Below are 27,938 nucleotides of genomic sequence, written 5' to 3'. Positions count from 1 at the left end.
CCCACGCGCCAGGTTCCCCCCGCGGCCGCCCCGTCGGGGCGCAGCCCCGGTGCCCGCCGGAGGCGAGAGGCAGCGGGCGGGGCGGAGGCAGGAGGCGGGCGGAGCCGCCCCTCCGCCGGGCGCGGAGCTAATAAGGGCAGCGCGGAGCGGCGCGGAGAGCAGCGGGAGCCATGGGTAATTGTGTCACCCGCGGGGACTTCGAGTGGGTCTACACGGAGCAGCCCCACACGCAGCGCAGGAAGGAGATCCTGGGTACGTCGAGGGGCTCGGAAGCGGCCGCACTGCGCCCCTGGCCGGGGAGGGACGGGCGGAGCGGGGGGGTCTGTGCCGGGTCCCTGCTGGGAGCGGCTCGCGGCACCGGCCGGGCTGCGGAGAGCGGGGGCTGCAGCCCGGTGCGCTCGGAGGGGCGATTCCCCCGGGAGGAGCTGCTCTCCCAAACTCTCCCGGCGCCGCCTCGCTTTCTGGCGGCAGCGGGGAGGCACGGCGAGGGCGCCGGCGGCTGAGCGGCGGCCTGCTGCAGCGGGCTGGGTTACCCGGGCGGCACAGCTGGCGGTGGCGGGGTGACATTGCGGGGCCATCAGCCGCCCCTGCGGCCCGGGCTGCGTCCCACGGGCAGGCGCCCCGCACCTCGGCCCGGGCTGGCGGCGGGGGCCCGGCTCCGCGCCGGGGCTGCCCCGGAGTCCTCCCGTAGGCACGTTTTCCCAGTGTCTTGGGAGTGCAATAAAATAAGTGAGTGTTTGCTAGAGAACAACAGAAAGAAAGTCCTCTCTGCTTGTCAGGGACAAGGTACACTCTTGGATTTTCATGTTGTAACAGGCAGCATTTAAGTGCGTACATGAGTATGTTGGGTTGGGAGGTTTTTGCATTCGGTTTGGGTGTTTGGGCTTTTCTGAAGATAGTTTCTGAGAAGATCTAATAATTCAGGATTGTTACAGAACATTGTTGTGTATCTATTTCCTGAAAATATATTTTCAAAATTTATTAATAAAGAAGATTTTGATGTTTTTCCCCCTGTTTTTATTTGGGTTGTTTGGTTGGTTTTTTTTCTTTCCTCTAATGAGTAGGATAAAATTTTTAAAGATCTTTTATAAGGGAAGGCACTGGAGCTTGTGGCTGAGGTGCTGCACAGGATTTATGATAATTAGGTGTAGTTTCTTAACTCCTCCACAGTCTAATACATTACTCCAAGATTAATCTCAATTGCAAAAACATTTCCGGTGTAGTTGTGGTGGTGGAATATCCTGGTCCAGGTTTGAATTGTATCCAGGAAAATAATAATTATTGTACTATGTAATCATGATAGAGAGTCAAATGATGTCATTATATAAAGTGATGCTTTTTGGAGTCATGCGACTCATCCTTTTAGTCAAGGGGACTATGTTTTTGTGAGCTTTGGGTAGGAGTGTGTATGGTGGGTCTCTCCCCTTGCTAGTCTCTTGCTTTCCTGATCTTGCTATAGAGTGGGGACTGCAAACTGCGATGAAAGTTGTATTGCAAGGTGGTACTGGAGTGCGTGGACTGCCTTCCCCTTGCCACGGCAAACTCTCTTTTTAGGACCTTTCAACTGCATACTTGCAGAGGGTTTGCCTCCGCTTTCTTCGGGTTCAGAACAAGCAACTGGAATCGAGGTCCATCTCCTTCCTCGCAGCTCTCCCTGCCCCAGCTGGGGGAGCAGAAGGAAGGGCATAGAGAAATACAACACGGGAAGAGAGACATGGAAGATGTGAGCAGAACAATCTATGCCTCTGTCTGACAAGGCAGAACGGATCATGAAACTGGTGTCCTGAACATCAAAGTGTTACCAAAAGTTATTGAAACTATCATGATATCCCATATGATATTGGTATAATGATCATCACTGTATTATTCAAAGCCTGAGGGTCAGCAAACCCCCAGTTATCTAGACACTTACCAAAGTGTCTAGTGTCTACTGAGCTGGAGTGCACTGTAAGAATCTTAGATACATATGAACAAATACCTATAAATATCCACGTATTTTACGTTTTTGTATATAGCAATGCCTTGGGAACAGCATTCCATACTGGTAAAGGAAGTATTTTCCTCCCAATAGGTTAATGATTTAGTTGCTAAGTACTGAAACTTGATTGTTTTCTCTTTAGGCTGCAGCTTTTTGAAATGTTGGTCTCTCTCAGGCATGGCTACTTGGATTTAAATACAAATTGAAATTATCCATTAGGAAAACAATATGGGCAAACTGACAAACACATAAGGCAGTTTCTTTCTACATAAGTGGTGTTTCCTTGAGCTATTGCCCCAATACGTTTCTATAGAGCAACTGAGAGATAATAATGGTACATCACAAAGTTGTATGTCCTGGCTTGAGAGTTAGTGGCCCAGGTGTCTGTAAGACTTTTGTAGTCGGTGACAATATGTCTGAATGATAACTCTGTGAGGCCACTCCCCCTACCATGGGCAGGGACATCTTTCTCTAGCTCAGGTTGCTCAAAGCCCTGTCCAACTTGACCTTGAACACTTCCAGGGATGGGGCATCCGCAACTTCTCTGGGCAACCTGTTCCAGTTGAGCAGCAAAGCTATGAGCTGTGTGTATCAACTGGGCTGGCTGGAAGCTAGCTTATGGCAGGACACTGTTGCACTGGATGAAGCTGCTAGGGATGTGATTCCTAACAGCTATAATTATACCAGCAAATAGATCAACATTTTGCGCAAGGGAGAGGTGATACTTTCTCTCCTACCTCTTTGTAGTATCTTCCTCTGAGACTCTAGGTATTAAAATGTAGCTTGTGTTTGGTACTGTCTAGGTGCCAGCTGCTTCTAAGTTACAGTGGAGATCTCTTGCCAAGCTGGCACTTCAACCCTGATCACGTTATTCATGTTCCTGAACACATTATTCACACTTTTCAGTTTATTAAATTGCATTGTTTCATTGCTGTTCTCTCACCCTCTTGTTTATGAAAATCCTGCTACTGTCTTGTGTCAGGACTGAGAGTTGTGTAATGCTGCAGTGAGCTGTGTTAGGGAAAGGCCTGGCTGAAAACTAACCTGACGGAAGGAAGTTTTTTCATGTGGATCTGCTTAGCCTCGCTGCATAGTTACACAAATGCTATTGGAGGGAGATACAGTGTAGGGTGTAACGTAGAGGGGTTATCTACTTCTATTAGAAATAGGATTTCTACTTTAGTGGCAGTAAGGGTCTGTTGGATTGAAACACTTGGAGGACTATGGTCTTGCACAGCGGGAAGTGTTTGTGTTTTTTTGGTCTTGAGAGAAGATGAAGAAATCATTGCTCAGATGCTGGTAACACCATAAGCATGCAATGAATGGTCATTTCACCTGCAAACAGTTTTCCAAATGCAAGCAATGAGCAGTATGTTGTGGCATGGAAAGAGTGAGATCTTATTTGTGCTGTGGGTTGGATCTAACTTTCTAAAATTACTGTAGGTTGGTCACAAAATGTCTTGCCTCGCAGGATCCTTAGGGGAGCACTTGTTTGCTGCTGAGGATGAGGGCTGAATCAGTGTTGCTCAGGGAAGGCTAGGAGCATCTGAATATGCTCTAACACCCAAGAATAATTAATAATTATATTATTAGTTCTTTGGCAAGCTATTTTGGAGTGGAGATGCTGCAAGTGCTTTATATGTGCTTTATCCTGTAGAAAGGCTAACATCTCAGCCTATGGTGGGGCGGGGGGAGGTAGAACAAAATAAAAAAGCCAAAATACATTTTATTTTAGCATTCAGCCGATTTGAGTATAATAGCTTCCAGCTCTGCTTGCTTATTTAGAGATTAGTCTGCTATTTCTTCCAGCTGACTCTTCTGTTGCCATTTAAACCTCATATTTATGAAAATTCTGATAAATTATACCTACTGAAATGTGCAAGATGCATATCTCCTTAGCTTAAATCAAAGCTCTGAATTACATATGCTTCTGGTGAAGAAACTATGAGTTTGTTTCCCCTTTACGCTGCAGTACGTGGGCACAGTGCTGCCACTGATGTGCATGTTCTCCGGTGAGCGCGCTCAGAATAGCTGCTATCTCAGTGCTCATGCCAGTTCCCTGTGGGGATCATCTATAAAACAAATCAAATGAGCCGAAAGTCCCTGTTTTAGGTGCTTGTGGTCTTCTGCTGAAAATGTATTAAGTGCAGCTGAAAGCTTCAGCTTACTCCATGCTGCAGGTTTTTGTTTCAGAGGGAGCTGGAAGCCTAGCATTCCTACATCCCTTTACTCTGAACCAGCTAATGAACAAGTGTAAACAAACAGGTCATAGCTGCTGTCATAGTGATGTGCTGACACCATCCATCTCTGGTGACACCAGCAAGGTGGCACCACTGCGGTGCTTTGCCTCTGGTGGCCACTTCTGGGTGACCCAGCTCCCTTGGACCAGCTAGCACAAAGGAATTTAGGAGCTTGTGGGTGGCAAATACAGTATTAAGACCCTTGTCCTTGCACAGTGGATATACAAAACTTCAATGTAATTAGTTGGGCCAAAAAGGTTTCTTATTAGTTTGCATACTGGAGGGGGCAGGAGACTGTGCAAAGCCAGAAGCTTTTGTCATGCATGTTGTCCTCTGTGTGTGTCCTGCCTGTGTCCTGGCTCATGTATGGTTTGAATTAATCATAGAATCATAGAATAGTTTGAGTGGGAAGGGACCTTTAAAGGTCATCTGGTCCAGCCCCCCCTGCAATGAGGAGGGACATCTTCAATGAGAGCAGGTTGCTCAGAGCCCCATCCAGCCTGACCTTGAGTGTTTCCAGAGATGGGGCATCTACCACCTCTCTGGGCAACCCGTTCCAGTGTTTCACCACCCGCATCATAAAAAATTTCTTCCTTATATCTAGTCTAAATCTACAGTTAGTTTAAAACCATTACCCCTTGTCCTATCGCAACAGGCCCTGATGAAAAGTTTGTCCCCATCTTTCTTATAAGGCCCCTTTAAGTACTAAAAGGCTACAATATGGTCTCCCCGCAGCCTTCTCTTCTCTGGGCTGAACAACCCCAACTCTCAGCCTTTCTTCATAGGAGAGGTGTTCCAGCCCTCTGATCATTTTTGTGGTCCTTGTCTGGACCCACTCCAGCAGGTCCATGTCTTTCCTGAACTGAGGACTCAAGTGTGCTGTGCTGTTTATGAGCATGTTCATGAGCTGAGCTGCTAAAAAGCAAAACGCTATCATGTCAGCAAACTGACTTCTTTTGTTTTGTTTATTTTTTTGGTACAAATACCAGCTCCAGCATAGGGCACGGGGTAGTAAAGCTAACATCCTGTGCCTGGTGTCTCTTATTTGTTCTGGCAGGGACTCATAGTTGATAGAACATAGTCCAGGACAGCAGCATCACAGAGATTTTTTTTTTTTCCCCCCTTTTCTTTAACAGGCCTTCTAAAAGTCTTATATTGAGTAGTATCTCCACTTTGACTATACCTGTATGTTGCGCTTGTGGTCAAAATAAAAGAAGATGAAGAAATTAAATTTCTTCTCTTGTTACTACTAGCTTCTCATGGATGTGGGCAAGGCTGCTGCTCCTTTAAACCTCCACCACCTCTGTGTTTGTGGACAGCTCCCACATGCCCACATCCAGATCCCGTATATGCCAAAATGTGCAAGTGCTAAGTATGTGGTGTCACATCAACGAGAAATTGTGTCTGCTGCCATCACTGAGGTCTAACTGGGTGTCTCCTGAGTCATCTCAGGAGCATTGTCAGTGGGAACAGATGATGAGTGAGGATTCAGAACAAGATATTTGCTGTCTCCTGAGGAGGAACACCAGGACCTAGTGACTGACAGCTTCTCCAGAAGCAATTACTCCAGCCCTAACTGAGCATCATTGTAGGGCTATGGTGAGTGCTCCTGCATCTCCAGAGAGGAGCATCAAGGAAAAAAATATGTAGTCAGAATAATTTGTTAGTAGTGTTTCAGAATGAGGCATGCCTCTAGAAAGGTGACTGATGCTTACACACAACACTGGAGTGATATCTGTGAAATGTTACTTCAGTAAATTAGTTGTTTCAGAATTGTGAACGCTTCTGAAAATATACTTGCAGCATTTGTTCTCCCTCAACTGCTGTTCTTTCATCCACACTGTTGTACAAGTGGGAAATGCTGTCTTTCATCGTCATGGTGCAGATTTTGGCTGCTCTGAGGTTACACTATAGAGACTGTGGAGCTGTTTGGGCAGAATTATTAACTACATCTACCCACTGAAGTGGGTACTACTACTACTAAAGTGCTTGCACTGCTTTTGCAGTGTGCTGGGACAGAAAAGTCACGCTTCTGCACTGCTGTACATCTACACCAGTATCCCCACCCTCTGAATGGCAGTACGATGGACAAGCTGGAAGCAGCACCTGTGGATAAGCAGTCTGCCAGGCTGAGCTAACAGACTTTCCCAGCGAGCTGGGGGCTGGAGAATGTGCTGTGGAGACATCAGAGTAGCTGGAGCTGTCCTGGTCCTGTTGTACTCTAAAGGGCAAAGCTTGGTCCCATATGGTCACATACATAACTTTGTGGGGGTTTTTTTGTGTGTCCCCCCACTTTATCTAGAATGGCCAAATGTTGTGGGTTTTTTTCTCCTGTTCCTGTGCCCTTTCCATGCTGTGATTGTGGATAATGAAGAGCTCACTATAGATTACATTTTATAGCCATCGTCATGTATTAGCCCTAACCCAGTGCTTGTCAGGAAGCGATGGGCTCTGGCCATATAGAAGCTGGTCATTTTTATAGTGGAAAGATGCTCAGGAAGACCAAAATGGAAGAGACTGACTAAAGAGCAGCATGATGAAAATCTCTGCTCAGTTCCCTCTTAGTGTGAAACTCTAGCAGTCTCAAGAGTGGAGAGTAGGTGTCTGTTTACTTCTCCAAGTGCAGTGCATAGGAAACGAAGGTGGTCTTTATTGTGTAGCTGCCACAGGTCTCATAGTCCTTTATGGCTCCTGGTTCTGCACTGCACAGTAACCCAGTGTCTGATTCTCTGTTGCCTTTGGGACGTGCAGATGGCTGACAGCTGGTTTGCACAGCCCTTGGTTGCACAGCCCAGCTGATCACCTACAGACACTTGTCACAGCAGCCTTACAGGGTTGTCCATGTTTTTCAACTCTAAGTGCTCTGTCTTGCCTTACTAGGATTCCTTCAGCTAACTGCAAGGCACGAACACAAGGGAAAAATGAGATACATATTTAGGTTGTCACGTCTTTGTGTCAGCACGTTTTATATAAACTGCAGGCATCAGGATCACTTAATCTGAGATGAAATGTGCCTCATGGAAGAGGGCTTGTCCTGAAGTTTTGAAAGGGTCAGCATTCAACATTTTGCATGTGCAGTGCTCCTGAACTGAAAGGTCTCTGGCAGGCTACACCACCAGCTGGGCTTCTAGCCTACAGAGCCTAGCAGCCCCACCTGTCAGCCTCCCCGAGGTTTCTCCATGCCACGGAAGCAGGAAGGGTTTATCAGTATTAATGATAAACAGACACAGTATTGTGGTTTAACTAGTATGCAAAAATTTACTGTTGGAGAGGAGTTAATCATGTGTTGAATTTAATATTAAACCCTGGCAAGTTACTTAATAGCTGTCACCTGCGATAAATGCAACCTATCTGCATTGCTGCTTGCAGACACTGTTGCTGCCGGTTGGCAGTTACTACTCTGAAATCTCTTAAATGTAATCTGCAATCCTTGTTAGCTGCAACAAAAAGAAATAGGTCCAAAGCGACAATATAAATAGGTTCTGAAACTACAGTATAAAACATCACTTAGTCATTTTCCCGTCCCATTAAAACTTTTTTTTGGTCAAAGTGGCCTGAATTTGACCAGGCTGAGGAACAGATTTGGTTGTTTTACATGTTTTTGTCTCTTCTGGTGACTGCAGTAACTTATCTCTGCCAACTGCATGACTGAAAATTGGAAGTGGCTTCATTTATTCAAGGGTTTTCTGGGATTTGGACAGATGCTCCTAATCAGGACATCAAGCTATGTAAAATCATATGTCTGTAACAGATATTCTGACCAGGTCATTATATCAAATTATTCTTTAGAGTGGATATCCCAGCACTTTGTGTAAAATTTTGGTACCTGTCTAGGTACCAGAGAACCATTTCTAGAATGTTAGCATTTCTAACATGAAAACTAATTAAAAAACCTGGAAAAACAAGGACAAAAACAAAACAGCAAACCCAAAACACCTGGGCTTTCCAGAGATTTTTATCAAAAAGTTTGGCTGGCTTTAGAAAGATGTGAACTTTTACTAGTTTTCCCACCACTTAGAAAATCTCTCCCCTGCCTGAATACTCCTCATGGTGATTTTACTCCCTTGTCCTCACAAGGGGAAGAATTGAGAATATCCCTTTTCTCATCATCTTTCACAAAACCTGTTTAATCTTTATTGTCTCTAACCTCTGTTAAACTGGACTGAAGTTGGCCAACAGGCTCAAAAGTTGTTTGAATGGTTGCAGAGCATGACCACATCAGCCTGTTTCCTTAAGTAGTGCTTCATCTCTCTGAACTTCTGCAAACTTTTGAGGGTTCACTTCTATAAAAACCTTCTCTGCGTCCTGCACTCAGTACCTGCCACTGCTTGCAAGGTCACATGAAGTTACATGTATTGTCTCCTGCAGTTGTTTATAGTATATACAGCTGCATAGCTGTAAATCATTATAATCTGCTTTTATTGCATTGGTATCATACAGTGACATTCAGGTAGTGTTTACTTTTCTGTACATAAAATGGGCCTATCAGACTTACAGGGACACACTGTGTAACCTCAGGGTTCAGAATGAGTGACTTGTCCTACAGCCTTATCTGTGTAAGCTGTAATTATTGACAAATGCAGAGTATGAGTAAAAGGAGGGAGGCCAGTGGGTGGGTAAAAGCAATAAAACAGTGGAAGAAATCATGTGCAAGTTAATACTGGCAGTGAGAAGTGTGGATTTGTAAAGAAAAGACCTGAAGCCATGAACAGCACCTAGAAGATAAGGTGTACTCCTGTGTATTTTCTTTTTCTTAAAAGGACAAATGAATGGCCAGTAGAACTACAGATCAGTAAGCTGGTCCTGTCCTGACACGGGTCAGACCTGGCAAGCCTAATCCATGTCTTTCTGATGCTGTTTGCAGTATTTGTGAGGCCACATGAAGCTGTTGTGTGATTATTTATGTGACTTTCATGCCTGTTTCTGGTATGTGACATGGGCACAGACTAATGAATGGGAAAAGAGGAAAATTTTGTGTCTTACAAATTCCTGATAATATTACTGACTTTCTTGTGATGTTACCATGTGCAAAGAGTTGTATGTGTTGTAAGTACTGATGAATACTCAAATACTTAGGAATTTTTTTAATGCTACATTTGTCATGTAACCACAGAGCAAAACTTGGTGAGCCGGTTGCTCAGCCCTCTTGCCCTGCTAGTATTTCTGAAGCAACAGTATGAAAAGGGCTACAAAGAAGGCAGTTGTATCCCTTTTGTGGAAAAGAGCAACTGGATTGGGCAAACTAAAGAGGGAAATGAAAGACTTGACAGAAGGTGCTTCTTAGAGCTTAAATCTGGTGGGGTTTGGCATACTAATACTCATCCTTGTGAAGGCACATGATGCCACATGTTGACCATCCAGGTAAATTTTATTTTTTTTTTGTGCATGTGTATATCAATATCAGTCACAATTGGACATGATGCTGGCAGTGGGAATGGAGCCCATTAGTAAAGCTTTCACTGTACTGGCAACCGTGCTCTGGAATTGCCGCTTTATAAAACTAGGGCTTCAAACATATGGTGATAAAAATAGAATGCCAGTGGTGATTATGTTTACCTAACTGTGATCTAATGAGGTCTTCTCTGCATTTTTCCCTTTAGCAAAGTATCCAGAGATCAAGACTCTGATGGGACCGGATCCACATTTAAAGTGGATTGTATCTGGAATGGTTTTCATGCAGTTTCTAGCATGCTACCTGGTGAAAGACTTATCTTGGAAATGGATTTTCTTCTGGGCTTATGCGTTTGGGGGTTGCATCAACCATTCACTGACCCTAGCCATCCATGATATTTCACACAACGTCGCATTTGGGAACAAGCAGGCCAAGTGGAACCGATGGTTTGCAGTCTTCGCCAACTTGCCGATTGGCATCCCTTATTCTGCCTCCTTTAAGAAATACCACATTGACCATCATCGGTACCTTGGTGGGGACAGCCTGGATGTGGACATTCCCACAGACTTTGAAGGCTGGTTCTTCTGTACGCCACTTCGGAAACTGCTTTGGCTTTTCCTCCAACCTCTGTTCTACAGTCTGAGACCACTGTATGTGAACCCCAAAGCAATTACACGGATGGAAATTTTTAATGCTCTTGTCCAGTTTTCTGTAGATGTTATCATTTACTACCTTTGGGGGCTCAAACCTATTATTTACTTAATAGCAGGTACAATTCTTTGCATGGGTTTACATCCCATTTCTGGGCACTTTATAGCAGAACACTACATGTTCTTGAAAGGGTATGAGACATACTCTTATTATGGACCTCTGAACTGGCTCACCTTTAATGTAGGCTACCACATGGAGCATCATGACTTCCCCAGCATTCCCGGATGCAGATTGCCAATGGTAAGTACGGCATGAGTACGAATTAATTGGATTCTTACGAAAGCTGCTAAACTGTCTCAAAGAAATCACTCAAAATCATAGCAATGGATCAATTTTAAAAAAGAAAAAGAAGGGAAAAAAGAAAGCTTTTGGATTTGTTTCTAATTCTTTCATTTTAAGCAGGGGATTGAGAGAAATGGCTGCCAAACTGCTGTCATATTTAGTTTATTTGATGGAAACAAGAACATCTGAGCCTCAGAGGCCTTGAGGAATACTTTTTGCATGATAAAGTCCTCCAACTATGCTCTGAATTTCTCCATTTTCCCTCAGTGCCCAGGTTTCATCTCTTTGGAATTTTAAAGGCCAGTCTAAAGTGAGGCAGGTGGCAATTACTACTTGGTATTTGTCTAATGATCAATCTGCTAACTATATTGCTTGATTAACATCAAATAAAAGTCTTTATTTTTGAGATGACATAAGTATTAGGGCATGTTCCAGCCTGACACAAATAGTGCTAGAAAATAAAGCCTCACTCTACGTGACTTGTTCTAGCTCTGCTGCCGCACCCACAGAAACTGAGGATGCCCAATCTGTCATTGGGAAAGTGCTGTGGCTTTCCTCTTTTGAAATTCAAGCCCCTTTTTGTTTACATTTTATCAGTTGTGGGAATCAAATTTGCAAAGCCCAGGTGTCTAGAAATGGTTTTCAGTCTCCCTCTAGGCATGTAGCTGCTCTTCTGGGTTTTAATACAAGGGTTCCTCAGCAGGTGCTCACAGTGTTAGAGGTATGTGACTTCGAAGTATTACTCCTACATACAAATCCTCTGGCATAGTAGGAAGGAAACATCTTCTGTCTCTGGTCTGATGCAAAGCTGGGGGCTACTAATGCAACATCCTCATGAGGTGAAGGTAGAGCTGAGGAGGCTGAGGTTCAGGAGCTGTGACCTCCCCACTACTGCATAACATGTACAGTTTTTATGATGGTATATCCGCGCAAACCCTGCTTTATGGGTTAATGTTCTTCATCACAGAAACAGTGTCTGAGAAGAGGTTCAAAACCAGAGGAGATTTTCTTGTGGTGTAGAAGAGTGTGGGGAGCCTCTATATAGCCTGCAGTTCTGTTTTAACACACCTCCTTTACTGCTGGAGGTCTGTCCTGGAGAACCTGGCCGTTCCTGGTGGGGTTCAGAGCAGCCGGTAAAGCAGCCCATGCTCACGTGCGAAGTTCTCCTGTCAGGCACTCCCATGGCTGATACACCCGATAGCTCAGCTGGGAAGCGTATGAGCTTAGCTTTACCTTCAAATCTTCAAACTTGTTAGATAGGCTTAGATACTTAGATTACCGAAATGTAAATAGAAGAAGAGAAGGAGGTTAGCTCTGTATCCTACACGAGGGAGGCGAGTGACTTGAACTTGCTGGGACTGTTTCTCCAGACCTGATTGAGACCTGGAAAGCTCTTCCCCACCCACATCGCAAATAGTTCAGCCTAATTCCTCGAGACAGTGCAGCAGCTGGAAGTGCCTGCCCTCCTGCGTGAAGAGGATAGAGTTATTAGTTGACGTTCATGGGCTTGTTTTCATGTGTTTCTAGCTCTTGGGCAACTGAGACTTGTCCTGCTGGTGGAGGAGATATCAGGCTTGTCAATCATTGTTGCCTGACAGAACTATATGGAAAACTTGGAGTCTTTGACGAGTGGTCAATTACAAGTGAATATCTATTATGAAGTAAAAATCCTTCGGCAAAAGTTACTGTAGAAAATCTTTTGTCCATTAAAACAAGTCGGTCATTGTTTTCTGCAAATTGAGAGGAAAAATTCTCTGCCTCTTTGGTGGAAGGAGATAAGGGGACAGATCCTCTCTGGATAGCTTTAATGCTTGAACTTTGTAACAGGTAGGGCTAGAAACCTCCCCTTGTTCTCCTCTGGTTAACCTCCCAGCAAATGTCTAGTTTTTTCAGATCTAGTCTCTTAGGCACTTGAACTTCTAATAGTTGAATTGTGTAATATGGATGGCCTCTCAATATAGCTATTTTTATTTTTAATTGTTGGTAAGTAGAAAGTGAAATAAAGATCTTTATTTGGTTCCTGCATGACTGATAGTAGGGGAGAAATAGGATCAGAGAATAACTGGATCTTAATCTTGGAAAATAACTGGCTCTTCCAGTTACTTATCAGAAAAATAAATTCAGCTTTGTCCTTTGTTACAGGTGTCTCATTCAGAATGTTCTGAGTAATGTGTTCGCCACTGGAAAGATCTTTACCCTAGGAGTGTGACAGATTTGAAAGAGGAAGAATTAGGCTGTGCTGTAAGCTTATAGATATGAAAGATGAGTGACACGAGTGTGCAGTAAGAACTTGTCCCACTAGTATAATGAGAGATTATGCAAGAGACCATGAAGTTTAACATTATAATGAAGGACCTGCTCTAAAAAAACCCCTATAGACTTATGACTAGATTAGTCTTTGCATGAAGCATTATAACAATAAAATATTGCATTCTTTACCAAACTAATAAAAAGATCTGTTCTTCATTATCTAAAGGATTGAATGTACTTATGGAGAGAGGGGACAGGAGAAGGAGGAACTCAGTACTCTTCCTACAAACTGCAATAAAAACTGCAATGTTACCAGAGGCAAACTAGTTACTCATTAAGCTTGTGGGAAAAGGAAAAGACATGGTATGAAACCAGATTTATTAGACAGACAAGACTGGAAAACATGGTAGATGTGCTGGTTTTGAATTGCAGATTTCATTAACCCTGTGATGGCCAGGAGGGCTAGCTTGAGTGCTTCCCCGCTGGTCAAGGACTATGGAGGGACTTCTGTAATATGCCTTCTAGCATTCTAAACATCGTTTTTCAGCTTCTTGTCATAATGCTCTCTAGCTTCTGTATAGCCCCAGGACAAAGGGCCTATGACAGCCGTGGTGAAATATTAGGTTGCATTTAACTTTTGCGCCTATCTGATACCATGGAGTAGGCTTGAGGTCCTACTCTACAAGCTGTACTCTACAAGCACAAAACCAGAAGCAAAGTTTGTCTAAAAGATGTGATTTCTTTTTCAAGAATAGTGTGGCCAGCAGGACCAGGGAGGTGATAGTACCCCTGTACTCGGCATTGGTGAGGCCGCACCTCGAGTACTGTGTTCAGTTTTGGGCCCCTCACTACAAAAAGGACATCGAGGTGCTGGAGCGTGTCCAGAGGAGGGCAACGAAGCTGGTGAAGGGTCTAGAGCACAAGTCTTATGAGGAGAAGCTGAGGGAACTGGGGTTGTTTAGTCTGGAGAAGAGGAGGCTGAGGGGAGACCTTATTGCTCTCTACAACTACCTGAAAGGAGGTTGTAGCGAGGTGGGGGTCGGTCTCTTCTCCCTAGTAACAACTGATAGGGTGAGGGGAAACGGCCTCAAGCTGCGCCAGGGGAAGTTTAGGTTAGATATTAGGAAAAACTTCACCGAGAGGGTGGTCAAGCATTGGAGCAGGCTGCCCAGGGAAGTGGTTGAGTCTCCATCCCTGGAGGTACTTAAAGAACGGATAGATGTGGTGCTCGAGGACATGGTATAGTGATGGACTTGGCAGTGCTAGGTTAACGGTTGGACTTGATGATCTCAAGGGTCTTTTCCAACCTTAACGATTCTATGATTCTTACCTACCACCTTGATGTACTTGAAGAAAAGTCTCAATATACCAGGTGCCAAGTGCCTAATAAGCTTCTTGTAGACTTTGTGATCTCTTGTTGTCCTTCCATGATAACTTCCATTCACAAACCAGCAATGAGTTAACACAGTTGAGATCTGTAAGGAGGAAGGGAGGGAGGAATTGAAGCAAATGGACCATCTCCAATGCAATATGGAGAGCTTGAGGGGGAAGTCAGGAGCAGGATCTAGGATGACTTCGTTACAATGCCATCCTCTATGAGATGATCTATGATCTGGCTGCAAAACTTGCTGCCTGGAAACTGCCATCCGCAGGTTTTGTACTGCACCGAGAATGCAACATGGAAGATAACTCTTCTAGCCTAAAATATACTTAACAGATGTAGTTTAATGTTGTACTTAAAAGGGAATATGCATTGAAATCCAATTATTTTCACCACCCCCACCCCCGCCCCCAATTTTCTGATAGGTAGGGAGGAGATAATTTTGTTTTACATGTGGACATGCTGAAACAAATTACAATAGATGAGGTGTTTTTGTCACGAAACTTTTTTGTGTCGATCTATTGTAATAGAGAAACAACTTTTAAAATTCTTTCCTGCCATGTGATAGCAAAATGGGAACATGCACCTAACAAACTTCCTTGTCTCTTCCATAAGAAAGCCCTTCAGAAGTCCTCCCTCTGACTGCATTCATTAAATTTTCCCTCTTCCCCAATCCCTTGTCAAAACCACTTTTATTGCAGTCCACCGTCTCCTCTCCATTGTTTCTGTACATCTCATACAGTTGTCCTTCCCAGAGTACAGGGACCTTTCTGATGGTGCAAGTGCTGCCTGCCTTCCTGCACAAGGTGCAGCTGGGCACAAAGCCAAGCAGGAGCAAAGAACTATTTCGTGTAGGTGTGAGTCACTGTCCCGCGGCTGATCTAGGGTAACACACTCCAGTGCAAGCCCCTGGTCATCTCTTGTGATTTCCATACTGGGCTTCTCATTCAGAATGAGCTGCCACCATACTCTGCAGGGAGGTGCTAAACAGATGTGCTTGGTGAACCAGCAACTCCTCCACACCTGATGCTGGCAAGCAACTTGCCAGCCACAGCTGGGCTGCCTGCTTCCAGAATGGGGTGTGTATGATCTTCAAAATTCACTACTGGGTATTTTGATTAATCATCTTAATTATCCAATAATACTTGCATTCTAGGTGCCTGTTTTAAATCTGTAATACAACTGCAGAATATGTGTCTGGAACATATATAAGTGCAAGTTTCCAGACTTGCGTGTTGTGTCCACCTGAGCTCTTCAGCACTATGCCCAGACTACACTGCTGCTCATGTTTGCTGAAAGTGCGGAAACTATTGGGTTGAACACAGATGGGCTGTTTATTGGCCTCTTCTCTGAGCCATTTTTTCCTACTTCGTCACTGGGGTCATTTTTAGTTAGCCTTTGGTGCCAGAGGGCACAGCCACTGCCTGAGACATTGTTCCTAGGAGCTGAATTGGTTTCTGTGAATCTCCAGCCCTCTACTTCCATGTGCAAGGGGCAATACAGAAAGACTTTCTGAAGCCCTCATAGTTGTCAGAGCCTGACATGATCAAAAAGCTCTGCAGAATAACGTAACTAGCTGAGAAAACGTGTCTGGTTCAGACCATTGTTTCTATGGGCAAGAAATATATGCGGGTCCTGGAGAAGAGGGGAATGGTAGACTTGCCATGTGAACTTGGCTGGTATAGATGAGGGCTGAATCACTGTTGCAAGTCAAAATTCAGACAGAACTTCTTAAATGGAGGTAGGAGGGAAGGTCTGTAAGCAGCAGTGTGCTAGGGAATGACCATGTCAGAGCTGGAGTGAAGCTTTTGGGGCTAGGTATCTGAGACCCCCTTTGTGTTTGCATAAGGCCTCATTAGTGGCTTTTATTCAAGGGAGCTTACTGTCTAAATAGTCCTCCCTCCCATCCTCTGGCTATTTCAGTTACCCAGCTGGGAAAAGGGGGGATACAAAACCCAGATTAAATTATTTCTGACTGTGGTTACAGAAGGAGCGCAGTGAACTAAATCTACATCTCCAGAGATGTCACCTGGTGCCTGGAGATCACCCTTCTTCCAGCCATTAACAAATACCTCTAAGGGGAAATGCTGATATTGTCTGAATCCCATCGAAGATGAACCACATCTGAAGTACAGACCAACGCTTTAAAGCAGGATATAGGGAATTATTAGGAAGTCAGAGGTATTCAGTGAAAGGCAGAATACAATCAGACCTGAACCGAAACTTCCAGCTCCAACACAGCCTACCATGCCACGAGCACAAGGAGTGCATAGGGGCTGAGGTACAGAGGTAAAAGATCTTAATGGAACTTGTGCGTTACCCAACGTATCTCACAGGGAAGTGTCTGCTAGGAAGCTGAATTAATGAGGTAATTAGCAGTGAGCTATAATGGCTTATAATTTAACTTTTGCTGGGATTCTTACCTTTTCATAAACAGTCAAAATGCTGTGTTAAGATTCCACCATTACACCGCTGATGCTGATGAGACCCTCCTCCCAGATGACAATTTCTGTGTAACCCTTTTGCTCTTCACTGCAAGTCCGTAATGTGCTCAGCATAGCTGGCTTTAAAATTCTGCAGGGTTTTTAAAGAGAGAAGTCATGCTGTCCATCAAGACAAACTACTCTAGGATAGAGCTTTGTTTGTCTAGGAGGTAAAGCTGTAATAAAACCATACCCAACCAGTTTATGTGCAAGTGTACAATAGTTAACACTCTGCTGCTTCATAAGTGTATTCAAAAAGCAGAGCATCTAGCTGGAGCAGGGACTACTGATAACTTGGGAATCCTCATAGTCCCCTGAACCTGCCAGGTTTGAAATCTCTTTGTCCTCTCGTTCTGGCCTTACTCCTACTACAAGCACCACCCCCGATGATGTGCAATGCTTCTCTGATGGCAACAGTCTTAAGACTTGGGGATTTGTAACAAACAGGCATGAAATTTTATTAGACTTGTGATCTAATAATGAATCTTGCACCATTTTTAACACCAGACTGAGGAGAACAGACCACCCCCTGCAATCTCCTCTGCCTGCTGGAGGAACCTGTCTCTCAGATTTGCATCACGGTAGCAGAATGGAGGAAAGAAAATGAAGTGTAGGCAAGGCTGTGTCTGGCATTTTCTCAACTGATATTTCTCTCCTACCTGGAACCCTCAGCAGATGAGTATTACAATTGATGAACAGGGCTTTAAATACAGTGTGTTGGAGTCTTGGCAATTTATAAGGTGGATTAGTCATCTCGTTGTGGAGATCCCTCCACCTCCAAAATGAGAGGAAATGGTTCTGACTGAAGGCAGCGATCCATCACCTTTCAATTGCCGACATTGTGAGGCAAAACTTACATCAGAAATATGCTAAGAAGTATCTAAGTGTACATCTCATTTGGACGAACTTCAGAAGCTCACAAGCAATAACAAGTAACTTCACATTATGGCTGAGCTATCAGATCTGAACGGGAAGACTGAAACACACCCGACACTGTGCAGCTAAACAGCTCGTTCTCTCTCTTCTTCTTCTTCCAGGTGAAGAAGATTGCAGCAGAATATTACGATAACCTCCCACATCACCAATCCTGGATTCGAGTCCTGTGGGACTTTGTTTTTGATGACACTATCAGTCCGTATTCAAGGGTTAAGAGACTATGCAAGCTGGCAAAAGAAAGCTAATGGACTAGCTCTGTCTGCTGCACTGGGGTTTTGTTTGTTGATTTGAATGACTTGAGTTTTCTGCAGAAGTAGAAGGATGTTTGTATGTGCTGAATTAGCATTAGTGCGTGCTCCTTAGACCAAGAGGATGAGTGTGAAAATGAAGGAATTGGATGCACTATTTTAGGCTATTAATACTTTTTAATACAGGCTATTTGTGTAGGTAACACTGAGAAACTAGATTAGAGTGAACTATGGTTATATGAACCTTTGGTCTAGGCTTAGAATTAACTTCCTGGGCCATGTGTGCTTAAGTCCGAGATCTGACCTGGTCTGCAATGGAGAATGCTTGGTGCATGTATGTGTGAGCATGCGTGTGTGTAGTTTAGGACTGGTTTCTCTTGATGCCAGATTAGATGTAGATGCTCTGCGTGCACAGGACTGTGGAAGCAGGGAGGACTGGCAGGCAGTAGTAAATGATACTTTCTGGAGAACACAAGGGTGCCTTTAACTAAATGTCTTGTCTAATCTAGTATCTTACTTCTGATAATTGCTGGTAGCAGAGATTTTGTATATGCAATGGAATATGGGTATATTTTTGTACATTTGTATCATTATTTTAGTAGCTGCTATTTGACCTTTATTCCAGGGCTTTGTCTAAACCTTTTCTGAATGCATTTCTATTCTTAGGATCTAATACTCAGTGTAGGTAACTGGCAGAGCTGAACTGTGGCGTGGAGAAACCCTTTCTTTAGTCTTCCGCTGGCTGCCTCATCAGCAGCATGGATGTGCCCCTGGAGGAACTGGGTCGTCCTTCCTCACTCAACTTTTCAACAGCATTCATAACTTCATGTTTCTGATCCTTTTCCCCACTGTAAATCTTTCTGTGAATGAAAAGATTCTAGTTTTAATTGCTGCTTGCCAAGGTTGTTAATACTCCTGATCACCTTCCTTGATCTTCTCTGTATTATACCCCTTTCTGTGCATAGGAGTTAGGCATATGTCTCAGTGAAGACATGGAGACGTTATGGTGATATTTGTTCCTAACCACTTTCAGAATAATTGTAGCTTTTTTTCTCTGTCATTCAAGGGGCACCAACTTGACATTTGGGAAGCATGTGATACTCCAGCTATATAAAAGTTGCCAGTGTTGGTGTTAAGGGGATATACCTGGAACACGGAGCTGGGATTGTTTCTCTCCCTATGTGTCTTACTTTGTGCTATTGACGTTAACCTTCGTCTGTCATTTCTGCCTCTTGGAATAGTTAAATCTTCCTGCCTGTCCTCTCCAACTATCAACTTCTGGCTATTCTCAATAATTCTATATCATCAAAAACCTTAATCATCGTACCTTTCTCCAAGCAGAACAATATCTTGGGAGTTAGGAGTTCAGATGCCATCTAATAACTTCCCTCCACCGTGGAAAGCTGACAACTTATTTCTGTCCTTACTAAGTGGTTAAAAGAGAATAGATCTATAAAGGTTCTCTTATACCCTAACCCTCTAACAGTTTGACTTTTTTGTTTTCTCCTGGAAATCCATGTCTGTAACAAAGAAATGGATTATTCTGCATTCTCCTTGGTCCCTCAAAGTATACTGTTAGACCTGGGAAGCCTGATTTCCTCAATAAACACAGTTTCATTCCTTCCTCCTACAGCGCTGGATCCAGCGAGTGAGTCCGTCTGTTCGCTAGCCTGGAACATCAGGCAGCCGAGCTAGCCTGCAGCAATTTGCTTTCCTCCTCCTCCATGTCCCTTTCCTTCATTTTCCTCATCTGTCTGATTTTGGCAGTTGGGTAAATACCCAGGTTTGCTCAGCAGTGCAAGATCCTTTGTGATGCAGGGGCTGAATACCAGTTCATTCACAGATACTGTTTTGACCTCGTTCTTTTTCTGGAAAAGAAGAGGAAGAACGGGACTCCTTCTGACACTTCAGACTTCACTGGTTCTTCAGGTGCCTTTTCTTCCAAAGGAAGTAGCTTTGGTGTGGGAACCTCCATTGACTTCTTTGTGTTGGTGCTCAGGTCAGGAGCTTCACTTTTTCATTAATTTACTTCAGTGTTGCTGGCACTCCATGATCACATAATTCAACTTCCCGTGTCCTTAGCAACTTTGGCTGACTTAGCAAGTTAATATAAAAACCATAATAAAGATTATGCTGTCTTCCTCAATCTGACTATTGTCCTCCTTCTCTACAGACAGTGACCTTTCTATCATTCCCTTACTCAGCTGTTCCATGATTCAGTTGCCTATGTGGTCTATAGATTACTAGCCTAGCCTGACACAGGGGTTACAGTGTAAACAGAGAGTAACCAAAATTGGCAATCACTTCTAATCCTGCGTCCCATCAGCATTTCTGTCATGGTCCCACCTTGCTTTGCCTGGACAGCCCCACAGCCCTCCTGCTCTGCACTCTCCATCTCAGCTGGAGTTTGAAGTGGCTGGAAGCCTGGTGCCTGCAGCTGTGTGGTGTGAGGTGAGTTTCAATGTCTGTGGGTGCTGCTGGAGAGGGCTGTGATCCTGCCCTCTCCATGGGCGCTTGTCCTTGCCACTACCAGTAAAATTGGCAGAAGGGTTTTTTCGTTGTAACCACAGGGCAAATAGGTCTGGGTTAAAAGAACATTGGGGCTATGTATAGTTTTATTCTCTTTGCTTAAAAATTAATCCAGATCCCCTTCATTGTGTGGCCACACTAATGCTCTGGCAAGAGGAGATAGGACGGGCGCAGAGCTGTATGACAGGTCGGAGTGGAGGTTAATCCCCCTTTTGATTTCTGCTGATGTAAAATGCCTGTGACCTGCCCTGTTGCAGCGGTAGCCTCAACAAGCCCAGTGTGAAGGGACACCCTTCTCTACAGAGGCAACAGGCAAACTGAATTAGTGTCTGGGAGGGGGAAATCGTCCGGCAGTGCCACTACTGCAGATAAGCCGCCCTGTGCATCCCTGTCACTGGAGCCATAGGCTGGTGTCGTTTTGCCTTGGTGGTATAGTGGTGAGCATAGCTGCCTTCCAAGCAGTTGACCTGGGTTTGTATCCCGGCCAATGCACCATACCATATGACGTCATGCTCAGTATATAAACTGGGGGAGTTGGCCGGGGGGCAGCGAGCAATTGTGTAGTGTACCACTTGCTTTGTATATTATTATTGTATTTTATTATTATTATTATTACTACTATTACTACTATTCTATTTTATTTCACTTCAATTATTAAACTGTTCTTATCTCAACAAGCAAGCACCAGTGATGCCAGGGCTGCTCCCCTGCCCCTATCAGCCAGGCTTCCCCTTCTGCTCCCATGCACCTTGCTCCCACAGCTATTAAGTGGCCCTGTGCAAACTTCAGCTCATTATGTCTTAATTATATGAGGCCTGCAAAGGAAGAAGAAAGTAAGAAAAACTCGTTTACAGGAGGTGGTTGATGTTAACAGAGGGGCACACCATATCCAGGCTGTACACTTGGCCCGAATCTCAACATGGTTATTACTGACCTTAGGCATAATGCCACATTCCAAGGCAAAACGTGAACCGTGCCAGGCCCCAACTTCCTGAAGCTTAATTAAGATTATGGGAGAGTTTCACGGAACGGTTGTGATCATAGGAAAAGCTCCTTCTCCTGGTCCTGGGGTTGTTGTATTGTGTCGCACATCAGCATCTGCCAGCTTTAGTTCCCACGTGGAAATCGTATGCCACTGTCTAACCTGTCTCTCGCTTTCTGCTGGCATTAAACAGCTAACAGACATCAGGCTCAGTCTGGACCTCGCCGTTGCATTAAACTCAAATTTATCCCATTTTTCCCATATTTAATCTACAGTATAACCACACTGAAAAACAGACTGTTTTCCAAAAGGCAGATGGGAGTGCTTTGAAGAGTGCTGAAGGGCAACCCTACGTTCTCCAAGCCAAAGCAGATAACATTTTACAACTAACTGCAAAGCATGCTCACCTTGCCTCCTCTCCTGGGTCTCCTGTTGCCTGCAGGCAGTCCTCCTGCCTGCTGCCACGCTCCAGGAGGCCTGGCGGACGCGAGCAAGGGGACAGCCACAGCCTCTCCTGGGCTGCTGCACCAGGCTCTGCTCCCGAAACCATCCCCGGGGCCTGGCTTTTAAAATGAAATCTTCAGGAAGGCCTGAAGCAAAGCAGGGGGGCTTGGAAAATATTTGACAGATTTCAATAGCTGAACACCAATCTCTTGCCTTTTGCACAAAGTTATCAAGAAGATGGTATCAAGACTACTGCCATGTAAAGCTTGTGCCAAACTAAGTCAAGCAAGAAATTCCCAAGATTGCGCTGGTGGAAAGAATGGCTCTAAAGAAAAAAAAATGTAGGGCCTGAAAGATATGACTGGGTGTGCGTTGTTAAGTGTTCAGCATCCTGTACTCATATCTTTGACTTCGCTTTCTGTGAAATGAAGCTCAAGACCTGCATAACATTAACAAATGAAATATGTGAGATATTAACAAATGACTCCACTTAACCCTCTAGTTCAGCAGTGCTGTGCCAGTGATTTCAGCTTGCATCCTCCTAATGCCTTCAGTAGCTTTGTTCTGCATAAATACCTCTGTTTTATTTACCAGACGCCCTTACGAGTGGAGGTAATGGGACCTGTTTTTTTTTTCAGTGATGGCAGGAGATGCAGTGGGACAGTTAGTGGTGGCCTGAGAAGAGCCATCAGCCACTGTCCTTCACTGACTTTGGCAAAAAGTGGCTGAGGTTGCCGCAGCCCGACTGCAGGAGGTGGTGCTCAGCTGGTGATGCGAGGAGGGCCGGGCAGGTGAGAGCCACGTCTCCCTGTAAAAGAAGGCAGGGCTGTTGCCGTTGCACCAGCCATAACAGGCTCACGCTTTCTCTTCGTGCTCTGTGGCGCTGGCCAGGCAGAGCTGCCACCCCACGGTGAGTCTCGGTGACCTTCCTTTCATCGTCAACCCGAGTGACATAAAAGTGCGGGAGGTCAAGGGACGAATGAAACAAAGAAAAGCAGGGCCATGTGGACAATAAACAGTTTATTACCAATATGAACACAGATACTGTGATGCACTGACGTACCATTTTTTTTATATTGTGATAACTCTGAGACAAAGAACTTGTTGGCTGACAACTAACATGTCTCTGTTTTTTCTGGTGATGCCACAATACATTTCTGTTGGCAAAGGATCTTCATTTACATTGCAGACTACTAGTAAAATTACTCTGAAGTTATCTATCAAAAGCAAATGGTTCACGTGTGTTCTTATCTACTACTAAAAAGAAAGGTAATACATTTAAATAAGCAAATACAAAATACAAAAAAGGCTGACAAATCCAATGTGCAGTGTCAGATGAAATCTAAAAAATCCAGAAATTTAAAATTTAATATTCTTTAGATTAAGACTTTTAAAATGAAGCGAATCCAAGGCAGCAGCAAGCTTCAAAGTGTGCTGAGTCTGCTAATAAAAAGGGTATAAGAACAAAGACAGTGCCGGTGTCCTCTCTCGCCATCTTGCATGACCTTAGAAATGATCCGATCTTCCTAGCATTCTTAGTACCGTCCAAATGCTTTGCAATCATTATGTTGTACTGATTCTACTCAACTCCTGCCGTATGGCTAGAAAACCAAACCAAAAAGTTAATGCATAATGTTATACCCAGTGTGATGGAAAACACTAAATATAGAGGTCGCAGAAAGTACACGCTGGTAAAAGGATGAGTGGAGGGTAAAAGGATGAGTAAGGGTAAGCAGTCAGCTGTTTGCTTGCAAACTGCAGTACTGGCTTAAGAAGTCGCATCTGTGGTTTATGTGAATGTCTTATTTTGCACTGGAATGAACTAGGGAGGCTCTGAGGGCCAAGCTGCTGGGACGGTAGCGTACGGGCGAGGGTGTCCTCAACTGCAAACTGCCCCGAGGTTTTGTGAGCACACATGTCTAGGGCGAGGGGACAGGGAATGGATTTTAGCTGTTTTACAGTCTCCTCTTTTTCCCCTTCTGTGTGAATCTAAGATGGGGAGTGCAGGGTGTGGACATGCATCTTCATATGCCCTAATGCAGGCTTCAAATAGGTATTTTGCTGTGCATGTCAATAATGGCCCTGAAAAATACATTTAGTCATATATTGCAGAGCAATTTATAAAAAAGTACTGATACATTTAGTACAGCTGTTGTACTTTTCAATGAATTATAAAAATATGTGGCTACTTGGAAAGCTGTAATTGAGTGAAGGTCTGAAATAGCTCTTCAAGCATAGGAAGCCTACGGAAGATGCTTGGGAAGGATTTTCAGTTTGGTACCTTTGTCCCCTCCTCATCCCGGACCTGTGTGGCCAGCTAGTTACAAGTGATTTCACGCTCCCTGATTGTGATAAATTGACACGCCACGGGCTACAGGCAGGCCCTTTCTCAGCCTCCCACCTGTGAGAAACACCGGCCAGTGAACTTCTCACAGGTTGGGAGTGAAAGTGCTCGTCAACAGCATAAAAATAAAGGATGTAAACACAATGTCACGATCAGAGCTCAGATAAGGTAGATGCTTGTTCTTCAAATGTGTATATAAATCAGAGCTCCTCAGAGAAGTCTGAAAACACCAGGGAACTCTGCAGTTCCTATCATCTTATCTACAGGAAATTAGTCATAAAGATGAGAAAAATAATAATTTTTCTCTTTCTTACCATCAATTATCTCCTCTTTCACTTTGTGTAACTCTCTTACAACTTCCTCCAATATTTCCTGATGAGACAAAACACAAGTCAGCTGCTCAGAATTTCCTTCTAACTGGTGGAAGAAAATGCAAGTTTAACACCGTTGTGCTGGTCCCCCGCCTCCGCTGACGATCAGAGCCTAGCACTACTAACAGCTACGTCTGCACTCCCAGGCCAAGGACGGAGAAGATGCTGGCATATTTATTTGCGCATTTCTGTACAGATATCTTGATCAAAGAGCAGTGAGATTGTGCTCTCTTGCTGCTCACCAGCTAGCCCTTCTCTAAGCACCTAGTTATAGAGGAAATCAGAAGACTGAACAGCTGTTTTGCTTGTACAGCGCATGCATGGGGGAAAATGGGTAGCTCGTCAAATCTCTTAAGTGCAAAAGACCTTTTCACTCACCTGTTTCATTCGATCAAAATCTAAGGCATCCATAGCCACATCATTGCTGCTGCTCACTGGCTTCATCCTTGAGGAATGGAAGAAGAGGACAAAACAGCCAGTCAGTTCCTTGCAACGCGTGCTAAGCTACACCCACCTGATGGTGTGGATGAAATCCACCCCAGAGCAGGAGCACCTGTGTTCGAGCGTTGGACGGGAGGCTCCCTCGTGTGCTGCTCAGGAGGGTTCGGCAGCTGGAGAGCAGCACTGCTCACGTTTGCATAGCCTGACCCTCAAAGATGCTGCTTTCTCCTATTGCAGACATATTGGAGGGAGGGCAAAGACTGCACTGAAACTTAATTTACTCTTTTTTTTCTGGTGTTGGGAGTCTCAATGATTTCAGACTAGAAAATGCTGAGATGTCTTCTGTTCAAAAAAGCCTGTTTAACAATGTATTTTATTACAGCATTTGCAGTTTGCAAGCTAGATGTCTGGTTTTCTCTAACAGTCTGTTTTCTGTACAGCAACGCTGCCTTGGCCACATAGACTTTAATCGGGTACTCAAGTAATAGTAGAATACAGGTTAGAAAAATATTATAGGGAAAATAAGAACCCAGTAATCCTTTCTTTGGAAGGCCTAAGTGAGTCAAGTGGAGCTTGTTGATAGCAGTATGTAGCACAGGCACTTTTTCTTGACCCAGAAACAAAACCAATCTGCCCTTAATGGCTAGTACACTTGAGTGTCTTCCAGGATGGTATTAGTCAGTGGGCTGAACTCTGATGATGGCTGATAAAATAAATCAAGGAAGCAGAAGCTGCTTGACTTTCTCTTTTCGTCAGTAACTCTAAAACATTTCAAAAATTAACCATGCTATGTAATTCGTAGAAAAGGCTTCAAATAACGTTGCCATCATCTTTGGGCCCAAACTGGGGGCTGCAGAGATTCTGCCGCTCCTGAGGGTACACTTGGTATGGTAACCCTTTCTTGGGAAAATCTTAACATCTCTCCTACCATCTCACAGCTAAGCTGGGAGTTAAGACAGATACAAAGGCCATCAAACTGGACGGGAACAGAAAGAGGTCACCGCTGAGAACTTTTGAAACCTGCCCTGCTTCCCCCACAGAAGTAATTTGAGCAAGAAAACGCTGAACACTACTCCAGGTGTTAAACTAGGAAAGGATTGTTTCCCACTGAACTCCTCCTCTGAGGATGGAATGGCATTATAGAAGATAGCTGGCGAAAACCTGATGGCTGCTTTAAATAGCCCACGTTTCTTTCCCATTTGCCAGGAGAAGGAATGGCCTTTCTGTCTCTACTGGAAACTCTTACATATTTCCTAGAACCAATGTGTCCCATTTGTTTTAGGAGAGGGGGAGAGACTATATATTGCTCTAGTAACACTGGTGCATCCCTCTGAATGTTTGAGCAGGGCACGTTCCAGCATCTTTAACACAGCAGCAAGTACGTGCAGAGAGTTGCCATTGGCAACTTTCTCTCTGCAGACTATCAGAACTGTTGTATATTTAACAGTGTAAAATAAGGGACATCTCTTTGCAGTAAATGCTAAACATATGCAAGTCTGTGTTCTACCTCCTTATTCAGCTTGTCCGTCCATCTCAGTGTCCAGTCCTGCAGTAACACTGGGTGGTCCTGGACCAGCACTGAAGGAAGTCTCTCTTTAGCTGTCCAACGTAAAAATTTATCTCAATCTCTGTAGGTAAGAGCATGAGTGGTGATACTGCAGCTTGGCTGTTCTGACCGACAGGACTTCTGGAGTCCTGCTTCAGGCTTCTTGGCTTTTGACACCTGCCAGCTTTTGTACCCCACATTTCTGAATGCCCTGTCTGTGGCTGGGCCTTTTTACAGCTCGATGTTACTAACTTATTGCACCAAGCTTTGCTCTCCTTTCTCATGCACCCACTGCAGTTGCATGGATGGAGGCATAACTTCCCTTCTCCCAGTTGTAGGCTCTTCAGATCATTTCTGCCTTTGCTTTTGAATTTCTGCAGAGGTTGGACAATGAAAACTTCTCCTATTGGCAGGGTCACCCTGAACCTGCTGTAAAAAGATGCTCCAAAACCTGCCTTCCACGTGGCACAGCGCACTGCCAAGCCCGTGCCTCTGATTCATGAGCACAGATGCTTTAAGTGCTTGCTTTAGTGTGATCAACGTCTGTGATGCCTGTGCCCACCTGAGCAGGGGGCTGTTTCCATGGAACAAGCCTTTGACATGACACACTCTGCCTTCACACTTTGTGCAGCAACAGACAAAGCAGATGATTGTAAGAGAAAGAGTAAAAGATGTGACAGAAGACGAACATTAGTGCTGAATGATGGGATTAGCCAAAGGACAAGCCAAGATGGTTAAGAAGCCAGGCTGTTAGCCAGTACCTAGAAGACACGTGGGATTGTGTGGGGCTCTTAGCTTCACAGCTCTTCACCACTGATGGATTTCTACAGCAATGGAATGAAACAAGACATGAGTTGTGCACGTGCCACGGGGACAGCATGACCATCCCAACTGCTAGCCAGCCGCAGGGACACCCCGTGCAGCTCACCTAGAAAGTAATGAAGATACAGGCTTTTCAACAGAATTGCTCCTTTCCCATGGCTTCTTCCCAGAGTCTGGAAAACAAAAATGAAAAGTTACTGTTTATTATTTTTTTATCTAATGATAAAAAAAATCCTGACGATGATTGTCTTATACAGCTGCTTTCATTCAGTGAGGATGAGTGACTTAGATCCAGGGAAGTGGGATTGCTGAATGAGTGCAGCTGCCTGCATTATAGAGAAAGCATTAGCAAAAATCTGCTTAGTGATCCCTTTAATTAGGGACCAGATAGTTAAATGATACTAAAAAGACATGGAACTGGAACAGCAGGAGGAAAAGCGTAAATCACTTGTATTAAGAAATACAGGCTAATTGCTGCAAGGCTTACTTTATTCAGTACAATACTTATTTATATTTTAAGTTAAAAAGTCTTAGGTTTCTTATCTGCATAGTTGGCAG

At 44.3% G+C, this 27,938-nt stretch overlaps 2 protein-coding genes across 8 annotated transcripts in view; one reads left to right on the top strand and one right to left on the bottom strand.

Annotated features, from left to right (window-relative positions):
• The first annotated feature begins 115 nt into the window (after positions 1–115).
• Positions 116–20,558, top strand: DEGS2 (delta 4-desaturase, sphingolipid 2). Of its 2 annotated transcripts, none has more exons than XM_087746997.1 (3): positions 116–252; positions 9,819–10,561; positions 12,746–12,967. In XM_087746997.1, exons 1-3 carry the CDS (start codon positions 171–173, stop codon positions 12,770–12,772), a joined length of 852 nt encoding a protein of 283 aa, XP_087603123.1. In that variant the 5' UTR covers positions 116–170; the 3' UTR covers positions 12,773–12,967. The 2 variants fall into 2 exon arrangements, with proteins under 2 accessions (XP_087603123.1, XP_087603122.1); XM_087746996.1 differs by lacking the exon at positions 12,746–12,967 and adding an exon at positions 17,755–20,558 and having other exon boundaries at positions 120–252.
• Positions 20,559–22,857: 2,299 nt separating this feature from the next.
• Positions 22,858–27,938, bottom strand: part of EVL (Enah/Vasp-like) — a 162,457-nt gene continuing 157,376 nt past the window's right edge. For all 6 annotated transcript variants that reach the window (XM_087747690.1, XM_087747689.1, XM_009467497.2 and 3 more), the window contains exons 10-14: positions 27,487–27,553; positions 27,320–27,382; positions 24,950–25,016; positions 24,515–24,572; positions 22,858–23,457 (exon numbers count right to left, since the gene is read on the bottom strand). In XM_087747690.1, coding sequence (XP_087603816.1) covers positions 23,420–23,457; positions 24,515–24,572; positions 24,950–25,016; positions 27,320–27,382; positions 27,487–27,553 — 293 coding nt within the window. In that variant the 3' untranslated portion in view covers positions 22,858–23,419. The remainder of the gene's footprint in view (positions 23,458–24,514; positions 24,573–24,949; positions 25,017–27,319; positions 27,383–27,486; positions 27,554–27,938) is intronic.

Source organism: Nipponia nippon, unplaced genomic scaffold (assembly GCF_047370975.1).
Source record: "Nipponia nippon isolate SJK-2023a ecotype South Korea unplaced genomic scaffold, ASM4737097v1 scaffold_11, whole genome shotgun sequence".
Classification (NCBI taxonomy): domain Eukaryota; kingdom Metazoa; phylum Chordata; class Aves; order Pelecaniformes; family Threskiornithidae; genus Nipponia; species Nipponia nippon.
Note: the sequence above shows the minus strand (reverse complement) of the source record. Positions and strands in the feature narration are given on the sequence as shown.

Excerpts from the sequence above, each read along its gene's own strand:
- DEGS2 (XM_087746996.1), top strand. The coding sequence starts at position 171 with ATGGGTAATTGTGTCACCCGCGGGGACTTCGAGTGGGTCTACACGGAG. Across the intron at positions 253-9,818 it reads GCGCAGGAAGGAGATCCTGG|CAAAGTATCCAGAGATCAAG; the intron begins GTACGTCGAGGG and ends TTTTCCCTTTAG. Across the intron at positions 10,562-17,754 it reads CCGGATGCAGATTGCCAATG|GTGAAGAAGATTGCAGCAGA; the intron begins GTAAGTACGGCA and ends TTCTTCTTCCAG.